At 40.4% G+C, this 19036-nt stretch overlaps 1 protein-coding gene across 2 annotated transcripts in view; it reads left to right on the top strand.

Moving 5' to 3' along the window:
- Positions 1–18706, top strand: part of tshz3b (teashirt zinc finger homeobox 3b) — a 38436-nt gene extending 19730 nt beyond the window's left edge. For both annotated transcript variants that reach the window (XM_089129364.1, XM_039657853.2), the window contains exon 3: positions 13644–18706. In XM_089129364.1, the coding sequence (XP_088985490.1) occupies positions 13644–17047 (3404 nt within the window). In that variant the 3' untranslated portion in view covers positions 17048–18706. The remainder of the gene's footprint in view (positions 1–13643) is intronic.
- Positions 18707–19036: the final 330 nt, after the last annotated feature.

A 19036-nucleotide genomic window follows, 5' to 3' on the forward strand; every position in this document is an offset into this window, starting at 1 on the left:
ACTCGCTCACACAGACTCTCACTTTAATTGGGTATGGAGAGGTTAATGATCTTCCCAAGCATAAGCCCTGAGGGTGTGTGTTGTGTGTGTGTGTGCGTGTGTTTAAATGGCAGTTTAAAGGAGCTTGTACATCTAAACATCTAAATACAAGCCTTTAGTTCTTTGAGGTTTGACGCACTTTCTCACACACACTCACATGTAGACAGAAGGGTGGTTTTAACGCTCTGCGTTTCTATGATCACTCTTTGGCCTGTTTCATTTGTGTTCGTTTGTCGTTGTGTGATAATGAGATAATTAAATGTGGCGTCCCTCTTCCTGCTATATTTCATCCCCCACCCCCCCACCCCCTTTCAGAGCCGTGGAACAGGCCAGGCCTTTGAAATGGATACTCTATCAGTTCCCAGCCCAGATCAGTGGCCCTGCGGCCCCTAGGACTCAATGGGGAGGGGAGGAGAGGGCCCTGCGGCACTCGACCAATCAGAGCGTGGCCCCCACTAAGAGGTGTTGATGGCTATAGAGTACTAGCTATCCATCATTCACTGTGATTTTAGGAATAACTTGTCTGTAATGCAATATCAAAGTAAATGAATGCCCTTTTAGAGTGAATGCCATTTTAAAAGATCTAGAGTTGCATTTTAATTTCAGTCGTGCAATAAATCATAGAACGACAAACATAATAATCAAAGTTTTATTCCAAATAAGAGCTCAGGTTTTGAAATATCAAATTAAGCTGAAAATATTCAGGACGCAATCTGACACAGAGGGAAACAAACCTCATCGAATAGTTCTGCAAATTGATTGATATGCTGCACTTTGGTTTCTTATCACTAAAACAGATCCCAGAGTTTATTGTATTTTTTGAAACTTAATTTAAAAAATATATATATATATATATATTATAATGTTGTTTTTAGTGATAGTGGCTGTTTTTTGAACTATAATTTATATACAATACATACAAATTAATATTACAAATGATCCTCAGATTTTATTCAGTGAAATCCACTTTTATTTTGGAAACGATTTATTTTCAGATTTATTTATTTTCTTCTTGATTTTAAGTGATATCCTGAGAGAGAAATTTCATAATAATTATTTATTAATAAAGAGCAACAATCAGCTGATTTAAATGCAGCCATAGTGCAATGGCTTTATTAAAACTATTTTTATTGCCGTTTAAAAGCATGCAATAATTTTCTGCTTTAAGGAAAAACATACATGATTATACAGAATGGGATGAGACTTATAGAATCTGCTTGTTTATTTTGATGATTTAGATATCATTGTTTAAAATTACTTGTTCTGTATTTTGTGTTGCATGTATATTTGTGTGTGTGTGTGTGTTATGTAGCAGTCCAACTGTCTGGATTGGTGGTGTCTTAATTGCACATCCTGTTTACATCCTATTGTATTTAACTTCGGCACGTAGCACACAAGCGAGTTTCCAGACAACTTTCTTCTACGTATATAATATAGATTTTTCTCTTGTTCTGTATGTGTGTGTATATATTTACACATATACACACAGTGGGGGTGATGATGGTGCAGTGGATAAGACACGTGCCTTTGGTGTGAGAGACCCGAGTTCGAATCCACTGTGAGACACCAATGTGTCCCTGAGCAAGACACTTAACCCCTAGTTGCTCCAGAGGCGTGCGACCTCTGACATATATAGCAATTGTAAGTCGCTTTGGATAAAAGCGTCAGCTAAATGAATAAATGGAAATATATATAAATAATTGAATAATGGCTCTATAGCATCACAGTGACCTAGTGTAGCCAGGCAACATTTTTAAACGTCACAAAGCAAAGGTCCGCGGCTGTGCCGGGACAGTTATAGCGAGAGCCGTTTTCTCGTTAACAGAGGAAGCCTGTAAAGAGAGTGAACAGGGTCCTCTGCCCTGGGCCCCAGTTTTATGAGCTGAGAGAATGTACTGCCAGAGCCGTGTCTACTTATCTGGACAAAAGAATCCAGTTTCAAGCCTCACTTTCACACATGCTAAGGAAAATGTGCCATTTACAATATTAGTAGTCATCCATTCAGTGACTCTTTACCTTTTAGTATCTTATCTTTGTGTTTCTGTTGTTGTTGTCCTCTGGCTATTCCCGGAGATTTCTGAGAATTTTGTGGAGAAGAAAGTAAATGCTTCTTTGGTAGACCACCAACATATTTCCCCACCCTTATTAAGTATGTGATATTAAGATCTTAAATCTGTTGTCGGCTGCAGCGGGTGTGTGTATGTGTGTCTCTCTCTGCGGAGGGGCTGTGATGGCTTGTTTTCTTATTGCATCATTAGTTGAGGGGGTTGTGTGTTTACCAGGGCAGGCTGAACATTGTGGACATTAATGTGTCCTCCTGTGGTTTATGAGCCATTCAGAACACGTGCATGCACACACACACACGTGCGATCGACAGTTCACGTGACAATATACTGTACAGTTGAAGGAATCTGCACACAAACTCATCCGTGCCCTAAAGCCACATCTTTTATTTTCAGCGAAAAGAGGTAAAGTGTGTTGTATGGGTTCTTTGCTCTACTTCTTCCACACACAGCTGTGTGAATGTGACCTCGAAGCTCTATAGGTCTAAAATTAAAAACAAGGCAAATGCGACTCACAGGGTTAAAGGCTCATTAGGTGGCCGGCCCTGTTGTTGGCACAGTTTTAATATCATTTATGAGCGTCCCGAAGAAAAACAGCATTCTTGTCCTCTGCTTTTCATTAATAATCAGAAATAATACCCAAAGCACAACATTAGCCCTTAGCAGCTGCGACAAGATGACACATACTGTATATATCCAAAATGAACGAATCCAAGACATAATGTCATTTCTCTTTGCCAAAACCCAGAGAGTATCTTTCTCTCCCTCTGAATATGCATTTCTGTCATTTTCTGGTCATTTGAGATAAACAAATAGTATGTTAATAGTACTTCACAAGAATCAGGCTACTCTTAATTTCCTGTCATGCATCGATAGGGGTACTACACCTTGAAATATAGATAAAATGAAGTCATTAGAAAAACCACAATGTCCTGATCTCAGATCTACTCTCTAACTACACCTCCAGAGCGACAAACGTGACCCCAGCCCCTTGGCCAAGGGCGGCAGTGAACCGCTACACCCCTGTTAAGCAGAATGTCTCTCTCACTGGCTATTTTCACAGGGGGGTGGGGAGTGTCGAGGGGGGAAGGAGGGGGGCTGGGTGCACATCACTTTTTATTAGCTTAATAAATCACCTTTGTTGTCAATCAAGGCACAGAGAATAATTGGATATGGTTGAAGCCTTGCGTGATGGATTATAAATCATTCCAGATTAAATTAAAAGATAATGCACAAACTTAATGGTTTGTGTTTTGCAGTCTAAATTGCCTCCGAGCAGTGTTGTTTTCTCGCTTTATTGTGCGCCGTTTTTCTCGCCTCTAAAACCCTGCACGTTCGCCTGTCTTTTACAATCCCGCCTCCACCGAGCCCAAGCGTTTTGTGTCTGTCTCCTCTTGTGGTATTGTGTGTAATTTTTTTTTTTTTCATCTTCTATGATGTGCTCGTGCGCCGGCGTGTTGTTTCTACGTCTGGTTTTGTTTAGATTATGTGTCTGTTTCCATGTTTGCCCGCAGCCCGAGCAGGACCTCTCGAAGCGCGGCGCGAGCAATATCATAGACAATCAGTCCCCTCCCAGCTCATCTACACCCTCTGCCCTGTCTCCCTCCAAATCAGAATAAGGCAAATCTCTTTCTGTTTGCCTCCGCGGCCCCAGCTTGATGCTAACAGATTAACCCTGACATCCTCAACAAGCGGGGCTTGCTTCTCAGGTGCCATCCAATGAGTGGAGCAGAAGAGAGAGAGGGAAAAGTCGACCCAATAAAGAGCGAAGCAGGAACTAAGGCGGTGGAGGCAGAGAGGCTATATCCTGCGCATTAGCGCCGCGGCTGCCCTGTCCGTTTACGTGCTGACAGATCCACTATTATCATAATCGGCCCGGGAACATGACGGGACGCTGAAGCGATGATGTCGTTTTATTTACGGGCGAGGCAGCCTCGCGCTCGCGGGCCACGTACCCCGGCAGGCCGGCACGAGCGGGCGAGTAGGTCAAATGACATCTTTTGATCAGAGCTGTCCAAAGAGATCAGAGGAGAGTGGCAGGTAATGGATACCCAGTGACACGCTGAATGGAGGGAGTCAGCGACTAGATGACTGCATGTCTCCCATTAGGAGCATCTCGCTCTCTCTATCTCGCTCATCTTTGCTTTGCAGGCCCACTCTGTGCATCTACATCCCCCTCCTTCTCGCTCTATCTCTTCCAAGGCCTTCAGATTGACGTCTCGTCGTAGTACCTAAATCAGTGGACTGCCACTGGCTAACACTCTGCATTATGGGTTGGAAAATGCCTATTATTTTGCTGCCTAACGCATCTGCCAAGTTCAGGGCTTGTGTACGTGGGAGAGACACAGTGACTTTTTTTGTTTCAAATCAGAGATTTTGTCTATTTTCCGTCTTTGTGTGTTTGTGGGAGGGATGGGTCACAATTGTCGCTTGTCGGATGACTTGTCCATAAGTGAGGTTGAGGGTTTTTTCTTAGGCATTTGGATATATTTATTTTGATGTTTTTAGCACCGGTGCTTTAATTAGCATGCTAGGAAAATGACGCATTCAAGCAGCACCGCTACAGTTACACATTCAGACAGACGTCTTTAGGCCGTTTTGCGCTGAGCGTCCCGTCATTGCATGTTTAATTAAAAGTAGTCTAACTATTTCAAATGCAAGGACTTGTATTATCTAAATGCCCGCTAACAAGATGTTTATCATTTTTGGATAGTTCATCCAAAAATGATGTCATCATTTACTCCAAATCTGTATGACGTCCGTTCTTCTGAGGAGAATAACAGAAGACATTTTGAAGAATCTTAAACTGTTTTTGGTTAAAACTGACTTCTTTTGTATAGACCATGCACATTGCATTGAGACATTTATCGGAATATTTTACGTTGTGTTCCATAGAAGAAAGAATGTAAATCATGAGAGAATTTTCATTTTTGAATGAACTATCCTTTTCAGACCGATAAGTAGTCATTCAGAGGCCAATAGCCTAGTCGATTTTTAAAAATATTTTTTGTCACGTTTTGTTTTCTTTGCATGTTTTTTTTTCCTTCTTCCTGCAGACACATAACCATGTTTATATTGTGGTGTTAATATGTGTTTTGTGAGTGTGTGTGTGTGTGTGGTAGTCGTGCCGAGTGAGGCCCTGGGGATCACAGCAAGGCAGATCTGTTCTCTCCCATTACCCAGCAACCCTCTCTAATGGGAGACTGACACACTGCTGTGATTCTGAGTGGGAGAGAGAGAGAGGGAGGGAAAGACACATTATGGGAGGGATTACGGAAAGAGGAAGAGGAACAACACAAGTCACCGACAAAAACCGAGAGATTCTCAGTAAACATGTAAACTCATTCAAAGACAATCGCCCCTCCCTCTCTCCGGCTCTCTTTCGGCCTCCTGGGAGTTCCTAGTGTTTGTGTAGATGTGTCTGACCTCCGGTTGCCCCGTGCTTTAGGAATGTGACTTCTCCAAGTGGAGCCCATCTGAATAACAAAGGAAGGCGGGTGGATCATTTGCTGGAGATCATCTTCCTCCTGCTTTATAATTGTCTGTGGTGTCTGTTTGAGAGCTCCTTCAGACAACAGAAGAGCCACACACACATTTGACTGATTATTAACTAACTAGAGTTTATATCTGGGCCCATGTTTACAATATATTCAACCAGTCCAATAAATAAATAAATAAAATCAGTAAAGAATATTTATGTGTATTTACGATATGGACAAATGTACAAATTCTATAAATTTGATCTATTCTTATCTGCACAGGTTAGCAGTAAATTCAGCATTTCTTTTCTGTACAGGAAACACCTGCTGCAGTCACAGATTTCTGTCTGTCCTCAAGAACGTTTACTCATCGCTCAGAGAACAGCCTTAGTAACCACTGATTTCTAGTGTGACATCCTGAAATATAGATCACAGACCTGATGGAGTTGGTTACACCTTGTCTACACGGGATGCAACCATTGTCGCTCACGTTGCTCCGCAACAGCTAAAGGTTATCTACTCTGGACGTAACAAAGGGGATTTGCCTTATGTCAAATCCAGTGTAGACAACATCACTGATTATAATGGATTCTAACGTCCTTTGTCTTGTCGCACCACTCGTGTCCGGCGTAGACGCGGTGTTACACATCATGTTTTTTTAGAAAAATATTAAGCAGCACAAATGTTTTCAACTTTGATAATAATAGGAAATGTTTTTGTTTTTGTTTTTGTTTTTAGCACCAAATCAGCACATTAGAATGATTTCTGAAGGATTGTGTGACACTGAAGACTTGAGTAATGATGCTGAAAATTCAGCTTTGCATCACAGGAATAAATTACTTTTTTAAATAAAATAAAAGTTATTTTAGATAATAATATTTCGGTAACACTTTACAATAATGTTCATTAGTTAACATTACTTTGTGTATTAGCTAACATGAACTAACAATGAGCAGTACATGTGTTACAGTATTTATTCATCTTTGTTAATGTTAGGAAATAAAAATACAGCTGTTCATTGTTTGTTCATGTCCAGTTATCTATAATATTAACTATAGATTAATAAATGCTGAAGAAGTGCAGTTCATTATTAACTAAGGTAGTTAACTAATGTTAATTACTGAATGTTATTGTGAAGTGTTAGCAATATTTCATACTATTATTATTATTATTTTTTTTTTTAAATGCAGTCTTAGTGAGCATAAGAAACTTCTTTTAAAAACATTAAAAAATATTACCAACCCCAAACTATAAAACTATTTTACCTAAAAAAATGTAGTAACATTCATGTAGTAACATCTAATAAGCAGATTTTATATATACTGTATATATATATATATATATATATATATATACATTTAATGTGACTGAATAAAAAGTAATATATTAGGTATTAGTTCACTCATATAATACATAATATGATTTAAGACTTAAATATATCAGTAATCCTTCAACCCACATACTTTTAGATCTTTAGGTAGCCCTATATGGAAATGATGAAGCTTGATTAGTAATTCTACGTGTTATTACATAAAGGCACAGGGATTTTTAAGAGTGGAAATTATTGACTGCATTTCAATGCAGTACATCTTCTTTAGAAATAGTAGTCACTTAATGTCACATGGAAATGATTATTTGATGATGTGAGCCTTCTTAAAGGAGCAATTGTGGGCAAACCTTCAGAAGTAGCATTAGCCAGAATCATAGGAGACATTCAGGGCGGACGTTAGTGTTCATCAGTAACTAATAGCATTTTGGAAGAGGTGGAGCGTGTTTTTACTCCTGAGAATGTCCATGCTGTGCTGTTTTAACCTCTCAGTTCAAATTTCTAAAGAGATAGATCCAAAAAGCACATGTAAGCTTTTTATTGGAGGAGTCTCGAGAGGTTGCGGCTCCAGAGCGATTTTGTCAACACAACCATATACATCACTGAAGTCAATGAATAAAGCATATTTCAGTTGAGCAGTTATTGTAATAATCATTGCTAAAACACGCTCATCGGAGGTTTAGGCCAGGGGTTTCTAAATGCCTGCATCAGCACCGAGCCAGTTTCTGAATATAAATCAACTTTTTGTTTGTACGATATTGTGTTGCACACAGGATAATTTGTATGACTGAGCGCTCACGTGTGTGTTCGAGGCTGTCGAATCTTGATGCCGTGTAGGAGTGTTAACTCCAGTGGAGGTGCTATGGCAGCAGGGGGAAGTTCTGTTCTCCAGCGTGGTTACCGGTTGCTGTGCACATGCAGGGGGGGGAGAGCGGGGGTGTGTAAACATACACACACATACACACACTGTCAGGGGCTCTCCCGCTGAGTGGCATGAGCGGGCGATTAGCCGTGCTAGCGTCTGTGTTTACCAGCTCTCTCTCTCAGTTCTGCCAGCGCCGATGCACCTCCAGCCCTGTTTCTTTTCTTTAATCCACACCAGCTTGCTCTTTCTCTCGCTCTCTTTTACACTCTTCCACCACCTCATATTTCCACATTATTATAACAAAAGATGAGAGGTTTTTTTTTTAAAGGTTTTAAGTGCCTGTGATTCATTGTTAACATTTTTTTCAAGGTTTTTGATATCACTGTAGCTATGATTCTTTCTTAAATTGAGCATGAAATAATCAAAATGAACTTAATTTAATTTCTTAATGCATGTTCATGGTCTAATTGGGAATGATTCATGGTACATGTTATTTTTATTTTTTTTAATTAGCTTGTTTTAAACAAATGTAGTCATTCATACAGTATTTAACAAACTATCATTCAGTCTGTCTGCATTACAGTTTGTAATAGTATGTTTTTACTATCCAATCAGTTTTTATAGCTAAAATCTAAAATCCTACTCTATTTTTTTTTTCCCCCCGATTCAATGTACTGTTTCACTTGGAAATGTGGAAGCAAAATTGGCTGCAAATGACAATTCACATTTACTTTAAGTAATTTTTTGGGAATATTCTTCATAGTTTAATGTCCGTGTACTGCATCTGTGGCATGCTGTCAGATACTGCAGTCAATAATTTCAATAAACGCAAAACGTGTTTAAATTACAGCAATGCACTGGCAGTATACGCCTAGCGAATAAACATTTAAAATATGCAGCTATCAACATTGCAATTAAAGTCACAGATGTCGTCCATAAACATTTAAGTTGTAAATAATGCAGAATATTCATTTAATGTTTTCATAAATTAAAATACCTCTGATTCATCTGGTTGCAGAGACAATGCAGGGAAACAAAACTTGTTACAGCCATGTTATAGCCATGGTAACCATCACTTAGTAACAGCCATGCGTTCTATAAACAAAACACCAGTGATTCCATAGGTAGAACCCTCTTATCTGTGTCTGCCATTTTCTTTCTGGTTTTCTCTCTGTGTTACGCTCCTCTGTCCACCCAATCCATCTCAATGTGCTGTTTGTGGGCAGGGCAGGCCAGGCTGGGGAAAGTGGTCTCGGTGAGCTCTCTTTCTCTCCAGCTAGCCTTGGAGCAGGGCCTCCATCAGTCAGTAGGCCTGGTCGATGGGGCGTCTCTCTGGAATCGATGGCACGCCTGTCTGCTTCGTCCATCCTTCTCTCTCTTCCTCTGCTGTCCAGCCGTGCCCTCTCGCCCACCCCGGTGCTGGACACACACTTAGATCTCCTCTAGCATACACATGCATGCATACACGTCTGGCCTCCCCACCAATTTGTCTGTGCACGTCAAATTGCAATAATTAAGCATTATTGATCTGAGATTCAATTAACTTCATTAACGCGGGTCAGGATAGCCGAGGAGAGATGGAGGGGAGGTGAGGAAAGGAGCGAGGGCGGAGGACGAGAGGAAAGAGGAGAAGAGAAGTGGATTGGTGCTATCTCATATTCTCCAGCCGCACACAGACAGCCTGTCTGCTTAAGGCTACAAACCATTTTCCTCCTAATGATATCACATTGCAGATAGTGGCATATTAGAGAGAGATACCTCCCATTATAAATGTGGGCTTTAGGGGCTATATATAGCAGCTTTAATTACCAACTACTTACTCTTTCACTCTCTCTAGCTCATTCGCACACCCAGAAGTATTGGACCGAGCTGCCGACTTCAACTTGTGTCTGTATAAATGAGGTTCAATTCCAAACAAGAACAAATGGAAGCACCATGAGGGGTGTTAACTTGATTCACATGCATGATCTACATTATTATGTATAGGATGCACCAAAAGCAAAAGGTTTTTTTTTTTTTTTTTTTCATGCTTTCATTCAACAAGGATGCAATTGGTCAGCAGTAACAGTAAATGCTCTTTGCATTTTGTATCTACATTGTTTTACTTGTAAAAAAAAAGTTTCCACAAATATTAAACAGCACAACTGAAGACTGGAGTAATGGCTGCTCAAAATTAAATGCAAAATATATTCAAATAGGACAACATTTTTTAAATATTTTACAATGTTACTGATTTACCTACTGTGTTATATACTGGCCATTTAGAAAACCCACATTTATTCCTAGATCCTAGTGGACAGAGTAAAGAGATTTTGTCACATTCAATACATTTTACTTTTACTTTTGGTTGACAGTAGACATTTTTATTTTAATTAAAAAGTGTTCATTAGTTCTTGAAATCAAACAGTCACACGTGGTTGTGAAAAAGAGTCGTATTTGCATAGTTAAAGGGTTAGTTCACCCAAAAATGAAAATTCTGTCAGTATTTACTCACCCTCATGTTGTTTCAAACCTCTATGTGTTTATTTGTTCTGCCTATACACAAAGGAAGATATTTGGAAGAATGTTTTAATCAAACAAATCTCATTCCCCATTGGTAGTCAATGGGGAATGAGATCTGTTTGATTAAAACATTCTTCCAAAATATCTTCCTTTGTGTTCATCAGAACAAACAAACACATAGAGGTTTGGAACAACATGAGGGTGAATAAATACTGACAGAATTTAAATTTTTGGGTGAACTAACCCTTTAACATTTCATCTTTTTCATTTGAGAAAAGGGCTTGTGGATTTGTTTTATCACTTTTGTATGTATTAGGGTTTTCCACTTACTCTGATATTTTTTAAAGACAGTATGTGCTCTAATAGTCCAGACCCAGACGTCCCTTTAAATTTGCAAGGTTACACTCTCCACTCCCTTAGAAAACAGCATTCTCTGCTGGTCATCTCCCTGGATGTCTGAGTGTAAATTAGATCAAGCTCTTTTTCCAATCTGATGCCAAATCATTGGGAGGTCATTCTCATTTTACCCCCACCTTGCCACTCTTGGATCCAAGCATCCTGTTTTCTAATTAAAACAGCACCTGTGTGGTGTGGGTAGGCCTGGACCACAGCACTGGCTTCTGAAGGTCCAGGGATGAAATCTCAATATTGTTCCCAGCCAGATCACATAGACTTGTAGGTACACTGGGGGCTTAGGAACCTGGAATACAGCCAGGACATGCACCAACACTCAGGATGTGTGTCGCAGATTGTTGGGTCGCTCTCTCGTTTTCCCCTGCCTCTGCTTTCTACTCGTCTTTCTCCATCCCTCTTCTCATGTTACCTTGGGGCTTACGGCTGTTTAATGTATGAAACAGTTTCTTACTGTTTTTCATATTTTTTTTATATTTAAGTGGTCAAATAAAATCAAATCAATAATGAATTTTGAGAAAAAATAAATAAATAATAATAATATAGAGAAACGTACACACTTCTCAAATTTGCTGCAGGGCGTATAAGCCTACTCACTGGCAATACTCACTTTGTGCTCTACATATAGTCAAGTCCAGGTCAAGGTTACAGTGAGACAGGTTTGCTTGTACTTGAAGTGATGAGCAAACTCTCTCTCTCTCCCTCCCTCTCTCCATCGGCACACTCACCCTCCTTTTTTAACTTTAATTACCAGCTAATCATTTTGTGTAATTATGTTCAAGGTTGACCTTACATTTTACATATAGTGGTTTAGTGGCAGCTAAAAATTTCATGCTAAAATCTCCATCTTTCTGTGTGTGCATGCATGCATATGTGCCTTTGTGTGTGTGTGTGTGTGTGTGTGTGTGTGTGCGTGTGTATGTGTGTGTTGTAATCATTGAGAGGAGGTTTAAAGTGTATGTATTTGAAGGAACTGGGGTTTTACCTTGCTATTTGGCCTTGATGTAAAGCTCAGCTTCTCCTGCTTCCTGAACGAAGGCATTGTTCTCTTAAACAGCTGTCGTTTTGGCTGATTCAGAACAGATGGCTGTGTGTAAGCGTGTGCATGTGAGTTTGTGTGTGCTGCACGATCACAGTTGGTTGTGATTTGTGTAGGGGGTGATTTGATTTCACAGACTGACTGTGATGTGTGTGAGAAGATGGATCCTAATAATAATGCTGTAAAAAATCACTATTGAATGCTTTTTTTCCTTTGTTCTTCTGCCTACTTGGAATAAAGTTCTGTTGAAACTACTTGTTTAGTTTCTTAATATTGTCCCCTTAATTTTAGATTCAAACATTTTCTCTCTCTCTCTCACACACACACACACACACACACACACAGAGAGAGAGAGAGAGAGAGAGAGAGAGAGAGAGAGAGAGAAATTAGTAATATTCAGAAATGAAATAGCTGACCATTTGATATCTGTGGCCTAAATCCTATTATTTATTTATTTTTTTTAATTTATCAGTTTAAATTTTTCTTTTAATTAAAAATGATTAATTATAAATAATAATAATATGACTACCTTACAAAAAACAATTCAGTCCTGTTAAGGGTTATTGCAACAGCACAGAATGCCTGAAGCCAGATAAGCACATTACAACTACAAACTAAAAAAGGGTTTGTGCAAGTCCCTTGACATAATTCTGCCAAGGGCTACACAATTTCTGTCCTCATGTTTATGGCATTCTTTTTACTTTTTTGTGGTTGTTACACAACCATCATACACAAGCATCGCAGCAGTGTTGTCTTGTTAAGATTAAATGAAATCTGAAAATGAAAAATGTTTTTAAGGAGATGATTCATAAATTCTAATGACTCTAATTATATGCAGTCTTTGTTGAGGAAACCCATGAATGTCCATTTTATACAATTTTAGTTTGTATTTAGAATTAAATCTAAATGCTGTGTGTTGAAGTTTTAGCATGACTAGTTTGACTTTTGTGGTATTTAGACATGATTGAATGTGTTCACAGAAAACCAGTGTGTCCAATAGAGTGTCCTCTTTCTCCATTGTTTACATACCTGGTCAAAAGCATGATAAACTGACACAGTTAGGAATGCATGGAATTATTTCAATGGATTACATTTCTCTCTGTCTCTTTCTCTTTTTCTGCCTTTCATTCTGCATCACTGGAATTAAAAAAGTATATTTTCTTATCTTTCAGACTGGCGTGCACAAAACATGACCATGTTTTCCGTGAGCATTTGCGTTCTCCGGGCTTAACTGTAAATGATAACTTTCAGCTTTATAATCTTAAGTGACACAAATGTGTTTGATGCAGGGATTTTTATGTAGCAAACTTTGTACATACATAGAATATTTTTTATTTACATGCAGGCAATCATTTGCTGTGTAATGAGTGAGAATGCTTTCTTAATTTAAATGGTGTGTGTGTCTGTTTGAGAATGCATTAGGCGCTGCTGAAGAAGCGTAAGACATATTAATTGACAGACAGGAACTGCTGTCTCTGAGGTTGATACAAGTAATTTATTACTTTAGAAACGAATGCCACCTCCAGAATGTGCTTCATTAATTTCAAATTTAGTTTTAATTTCAAGCTGTTGCCCCTTGAGAAGAATAAGGTGGCAACTTCGGTTTGAAGAGTCATTTTTTCTGTTCTTTTAACATCTCTTTATTCTTGCTGCACTTTCTTTTCAGAAAGGAAAAAAAAAAGAGAAACATAACTTCATTCCATGTGGCAATGTAATGCAATTGGAAAGCAGAAAAAGAATTACTGCAAACACTTTATAATATAAAAAATTCTGACCGATTATTTTTCACTACTGGAGAAAACACACTGATGCTTGACATTTCATCAGCTGTCTATCCACCATACAATGCAGTGTGTTCAATCTTCATTTGGACAATGTGATAACATATTTTCTTCTTGTTTCTTTGTTTTACCTGTAGCATATGTGCCAGAAGAGCTAAAGGAGGGTGCCTTACTCGATGAGGATGTTGAGGGAGAGGATTCAGCATTGGAAGAGGAACCTGCCATGAAGTATGTGTGCCAGGACAAAGACTTGCTCCTTAAAGACAGGCCAGGCTTTCATGACTCACCACCGGCCGATTTCTCCAGCCATGAGATGGACAGCGAGTCACACCTGAGTGAATCCAGTGACCGCATGTCAGACTTTGAGAGTGCCTCAGTGAAGAACGAAGAAGATATCTCAGCCAAGGAGCCTCTCACCTCTCTTTCTTCAACTTCGTCAATGATGATGACGACAACAGCCACACCAATCAGTGAGGAGATGACGCAATTAGGGCCAGACAGCCTGGAGCAGATGAAAGCTATCTACACTAGTTTCCTGACCAACTCTTACTGGTCATCGCTGAACTTGAATGTGTCTCAGCAACCAGCAGAAAAGCCCCCACGTAGCCACAGTAGTAGCAGCAGCAGTAGTAGCAGCAGCAGTAGCTGTGGTAGTGGTGGTTACGACTGGCACCAGACAGCCATTGCAAAGACTTTGCAGAATGTTTCACAGAACCAGAGTAGACTGATGAACCCAGCCTCTGAGCCAAACCTTTTCAGTACTGTGCAGCTTTATCGGCAGAGCACCAAACTGTATGGCTCCATCTTCACTGGTGCAAGCAAGTTCCGGTGCAAAGACTGCAGTGCCGCCTATGATACTCTGGTTGATCTCACGGTGCACATGAACGAGACGGGCCATTACCGGGATGACAACCATGAGACAGACAGTGAAGGTACCAAGCGCTGGTCAAAGCCTCGCAAGCGTTCCCTCCTGGAGATGGAAGGTAAAGAGGATGCCCAGAAAGTTCTAAAGTGCATGTACTGTGGACATTCCTTTGAGTCACTGCAGGACCTTAGTGTTCACATGATCAAGACGAAACACTACCAGAAAGTGCCTCTTAAGGAACCTGTAACTCCTGTGGCAGCCAAGATTATCTCCTCAGCTCGTAAAAGAGCCCCTATTGAGCTAGAACTCCCCAGCTCACCAGATTCCAATGGCGGCACCCCCAAGCCTTCTTTATCTGACACCAATGACCTTCTGCAAAAGACCCCAAATCCCTACATCACACCCAACAATCGGTATGGACACCAGAACGGTGCTAGTTATGCGTGGCAGTTTGAGTCACGGAAATCCCAGATCCTGAAATGCATGGAGTGTGGTAGCTCGCATGACACACTGCAGGAGCTGACGGCCCATATGATGGTCACGGGACACTTCATCAAGGTCACTAACTCTGCCATTAAGAAAGGCAAACCTATCATGGAGTCGATGTCCATAACGGCTCCTAACACAATACCTACCAATGAAGAAAAGGTACAGTCAGTGCCACTGGCTGCCACCGCATTTTCTCCACCACCACCTGCACCTCCTCCCCCTTGTATTTCCCCTGCCATCACACCCATGGAGATTAAAAAAGAGGAGAAGGAAGTGGAGTGTACCAAGGAGACAAATAATAGCAAAGACAAGAAGGCAACAGAAAGCGAAACCGACGAGAAGTTTGAAGTTTCATCCAAATATCCATATTTGACTGAGGAAGATCTTGAAGAAAGCCCTAAGGGGGGGTTTGACATATTGAAGTCTCTTGAGAATACAGTAACATCTGCCATCAACAAAGCACAGAATGGCACACCCAGCTGGGGAGGCTACCCCAGTATTCACGCTGCCTACCAGCTTCCAAACATTATGAAACTGTCCCTGCGCAACTCAGGGAAAAGTTCTCCCCTGAAGTATATGTTTTCTGGAGAAGAGATTCTGTCTCCTACCAAAAGCCAACCTCTTGTTTCTCCACCTAGCTGCCAAACATCTCCTTTGGCCAAAAACAACTTCCATGCCATGGAGGAGCTAGTTAAAAAAGTCACAGAAAAAGTGGCCAAAGTAGAGGAGAAAATGAGGGATCCTGGAGCCAGGGCCTCCCCACTTAGACGAACCACACCTTCTCCTTGCAGTAGCGATGCAGGCGAATCTGCCAGAGGGGAGTCCCCCAAGGAAAGGAGAGGAGCCAAAACCCCTGAGACTAATGGGGGTGGAAATACTCACAAAGATTCAAATGGTGATGCTCTCACAAAAGAGTCTCTGGAGAATGGCACTGACCATGCTGTCAAAACCTCTGTGTCTACCTTATGCAGCAGCACTGCTATTATAACTGACCATCCTCCAGAGCAGCCATTTGTCAACCCTTTAAGTGCGCTTCAGTCTGTCATGAATGTTCACCTAGGCAAAGCTGCCAAACCTGCCCTGCCATCTCTTGATCCCATGAGCATGCTCTTCAAGATGAGCAACAGCCTGGCAGAGAAGGCAGCTGTAGCTGCATCCACTCCATCTCAGACCAAAAAGAACAATGAGCACCTAGACCGCTATTTCTACCACATCAACAATGACCAGCCTATTGATCTGACCAAAGGCAAGAGCGATAAGAGCAACTCTTTGGGATCTGCTGCCCTGTCCTCCTCCACCTCCACTCCCACCTCAATTTCACCATCATCCACCATCACCATGGCCAAAGCCTCATCTGCTGTGGTTTCCTTCATGTCCAACTCACCTCTGCGAGAAAATGCCCTTTCCGACATCTCTGATATGCTGCGCAACCTAACAGAGAGCCATGCGTCTAAATCCTCAACACCGACGAGTCTTTCAGAGCGCTCGGATATAGATGGATCGACTCCAGAGGAATCAGAGGAAATCTCTCCCGCTCAAAAACGGAAGGGCCGGCAATCCAACTGGAATCCTCAGCATCTACTTATCCTTCAGGCACAGTTTGCCTCCAGTTTGCGGCAAACAGGCGATGGCAAGTACATTATGTCGGACCTCAGTCCACAGGAGCGAATGCATATTTCTCGCTTTACTGGGCTCTCAATGACCACCATCAGTCACTGGCTGGCCAACGTCAAATACCAGCTGAGGCGGACAGGTGGCACAAAGTTCTTGAAAAATCTAGACTCTGGCCACCCGGTCTTCTTCTGCAGTGACTGTGCATCACAAATCCGTTCCCCCTCTACCTATGTCAGCCATCTTGAATCACATCTGGGCTTCCGGCTCAGGGACCTGGCCAAGTTATCTGGAGAGCATCTTATTAGCCAGATCTCACGCCACACCAAGGGGCTCTCTGAGAAACTGCTTTCAGCCCAAGTGCATTCTTTGGCCCATTCGATCCCCAACCCCAGTCCTCATTCTCTTTCCCCCTCCCCTTCCCCAGACGAGGAGGCAAATGGCACCTCATATCAGTGTAAACTGTGTAACCGGACTTTTGCCAGCAAGCACGCTGTCAAGCTCCATCTGAGTAAGACCCATGGTAAATCCCCTGAGGACCATCTTATGTATGTTAGTGAACTTGAGAAACCTTAGCGATGGCCAAGGACAAAAACTCTGTCTCTCATCTCTTTATCTCCTGTCCTTTTTTTTTCAAGCCTTCTGACTAACATTTCTTAAGGAAAAAGAAAGAACTGCAAGTAATTAACGAAGAACTAACTGCACATAGATGCCAAAAAACTGCTGTTTAGTTTTGGCACATCATTTGGAGTTTTCCTCTGGGGAACACTCATTTGGCCCTAGAGACATTCATTTTCTGCATTTTTAGTTCACAAAGGAAAACAGAGAAAATTATGACAATTGATAATTTTCTAACTGTGCAGTGCTGAGTGAAGAGGTCACTGGTAAAATATGAAGGTAAATAAAAAAGACTTAAAATGAAGTTGTATGTATTTGAAAGTTGTGTAAATTGATTTTATTTTTATTTTCTTTTTGGCATCCTTGAGATGCAGTCAGCTGCATGCATTAATGAAATGGTTTAGTTCAATATTTGATAACTAAATCCGGGCTTTTCTTTCTCTCTCTTTACTTCTCTCTTCTGCTTTTTTTTCTTTTTTTTTTTCTTTTTCTTTTTTCGTTTTTACGTGACCTAAATATGCTGGTGTCAGCAGAAAAAATTTAACCCTCTGAGTACGCCTAAATACTTCTATATTTACAATCCCCCTCTAAAAGTAAATATATATATAGAAAGAGATAAATTAGAGATTGGAAATCAAGTTGATATCTATTTGAGTGGGAAAATTGAAGGGTATTTTGTCTACCCATTAAAAGTTACATCATCTGATATATCACCTCTTATACAGGTTGCAGTGCATAAATATGTGTGAATCCAAAATAGCAGTTTTTTAGTTTGCTCAAATCAGGGGCCTTTATGAATTCAGGTCAGTGTAAAAATGTGTACATAAATACATAAACTAATTTCTGTCTAAATTATGCATCATTTTATATTTTTTAATTTAAGATGAGTATGACTATCTACTGGTGCACAATATATGAAGACATTAATGAAATTGTTTTGCACAATAGTTTTATAAATATGTTATTTAATCAGAAGATATGAAAATGAGAAGAAAAAAAATCACATTTTATTTCCACCTCGTGCTCAAAGGGTTAAACTTCTTGTACAAGACAGTACTTGTTCCATCATTTCACTTAAATGGTTGTATAAAAAGATGCTACTTTATAATGTAAGGAGGAATTCCACAATGTAACCTTTTTATTTATAAACACTCTCGTTTGTTGTTTCATATTGTAGAATGCCTTTTTGATTGGTATCTTTTATTTTGTTGTTCTGTCTAATTATTCCTCCATAAAATCACATTGCAGCTTCATCATTTTTGGGGATATGAAAGGTAACCATGGTTACCTTACCTCCAATTGACAGTTCTGCTACGTTTTGGCAGTTAATTTACTGAAGTAACTGACAGCTGCCAGTGAATGGAAATCTTATGTGTAAAATATTGGCATGTTAACAGCACAGGCACTGTTATGCATTCTGTGCTGTTTCTTTTTTGTTGTTGTTGACAATGAAGCTCTCATTATATGACTTCATATAACCTTTTTTCTACTGCAGCATTAAATTGAAATTGTTTTGGTTTTTTGCAATAACTTGATGTGTCATGGCTCACAAGTCTGTCGGGCGCCGGGGGATAAGAAATGAGCAGATTAAAGAGAACTGCTGTCAGTTAAATAGCAGTCGACAAGTGTGTGAAAATATGTTTGTGTGGCGGTAAGGGTAGACCACCGGACCTCTGACAGGCATGAGCGTTTTAAAATCAGCCGTGTGTGTGTGTGTGTGTGTGTGTGTGTGTGTGTGTGTGTGTGTGTGCACGTGCATAGACCTTTGCTGCTGGTCTCACAAACATTAAGTGTTTATCTCTGATGCGACAGACTTTAGTGGTGTCATATATTTTTGGCAGATCTATCCCATCACTCCTCTCATCTAATTCCCTGCCTGGTGACACATCGGCTCACAACGTCTCCTAATATGGTTTAACTAGGGAAGCATCAGGCGGTGTGAAGAAC

This window comes from Pimephales promelas, chromosome 1, assembly GCF_988280905.1.
Source record: "Pimephales promelas chromosome 1, fPimPro1.hap1.1, whole genome shotgun sequence".
Taxonomy (NCBI): domain Eukaryota; kingdom Metazoa; phylum Chordata; class Actinopteri; order Cypriniformes; family Leuciscidae; genus Pimephales; species Pimephales promelas.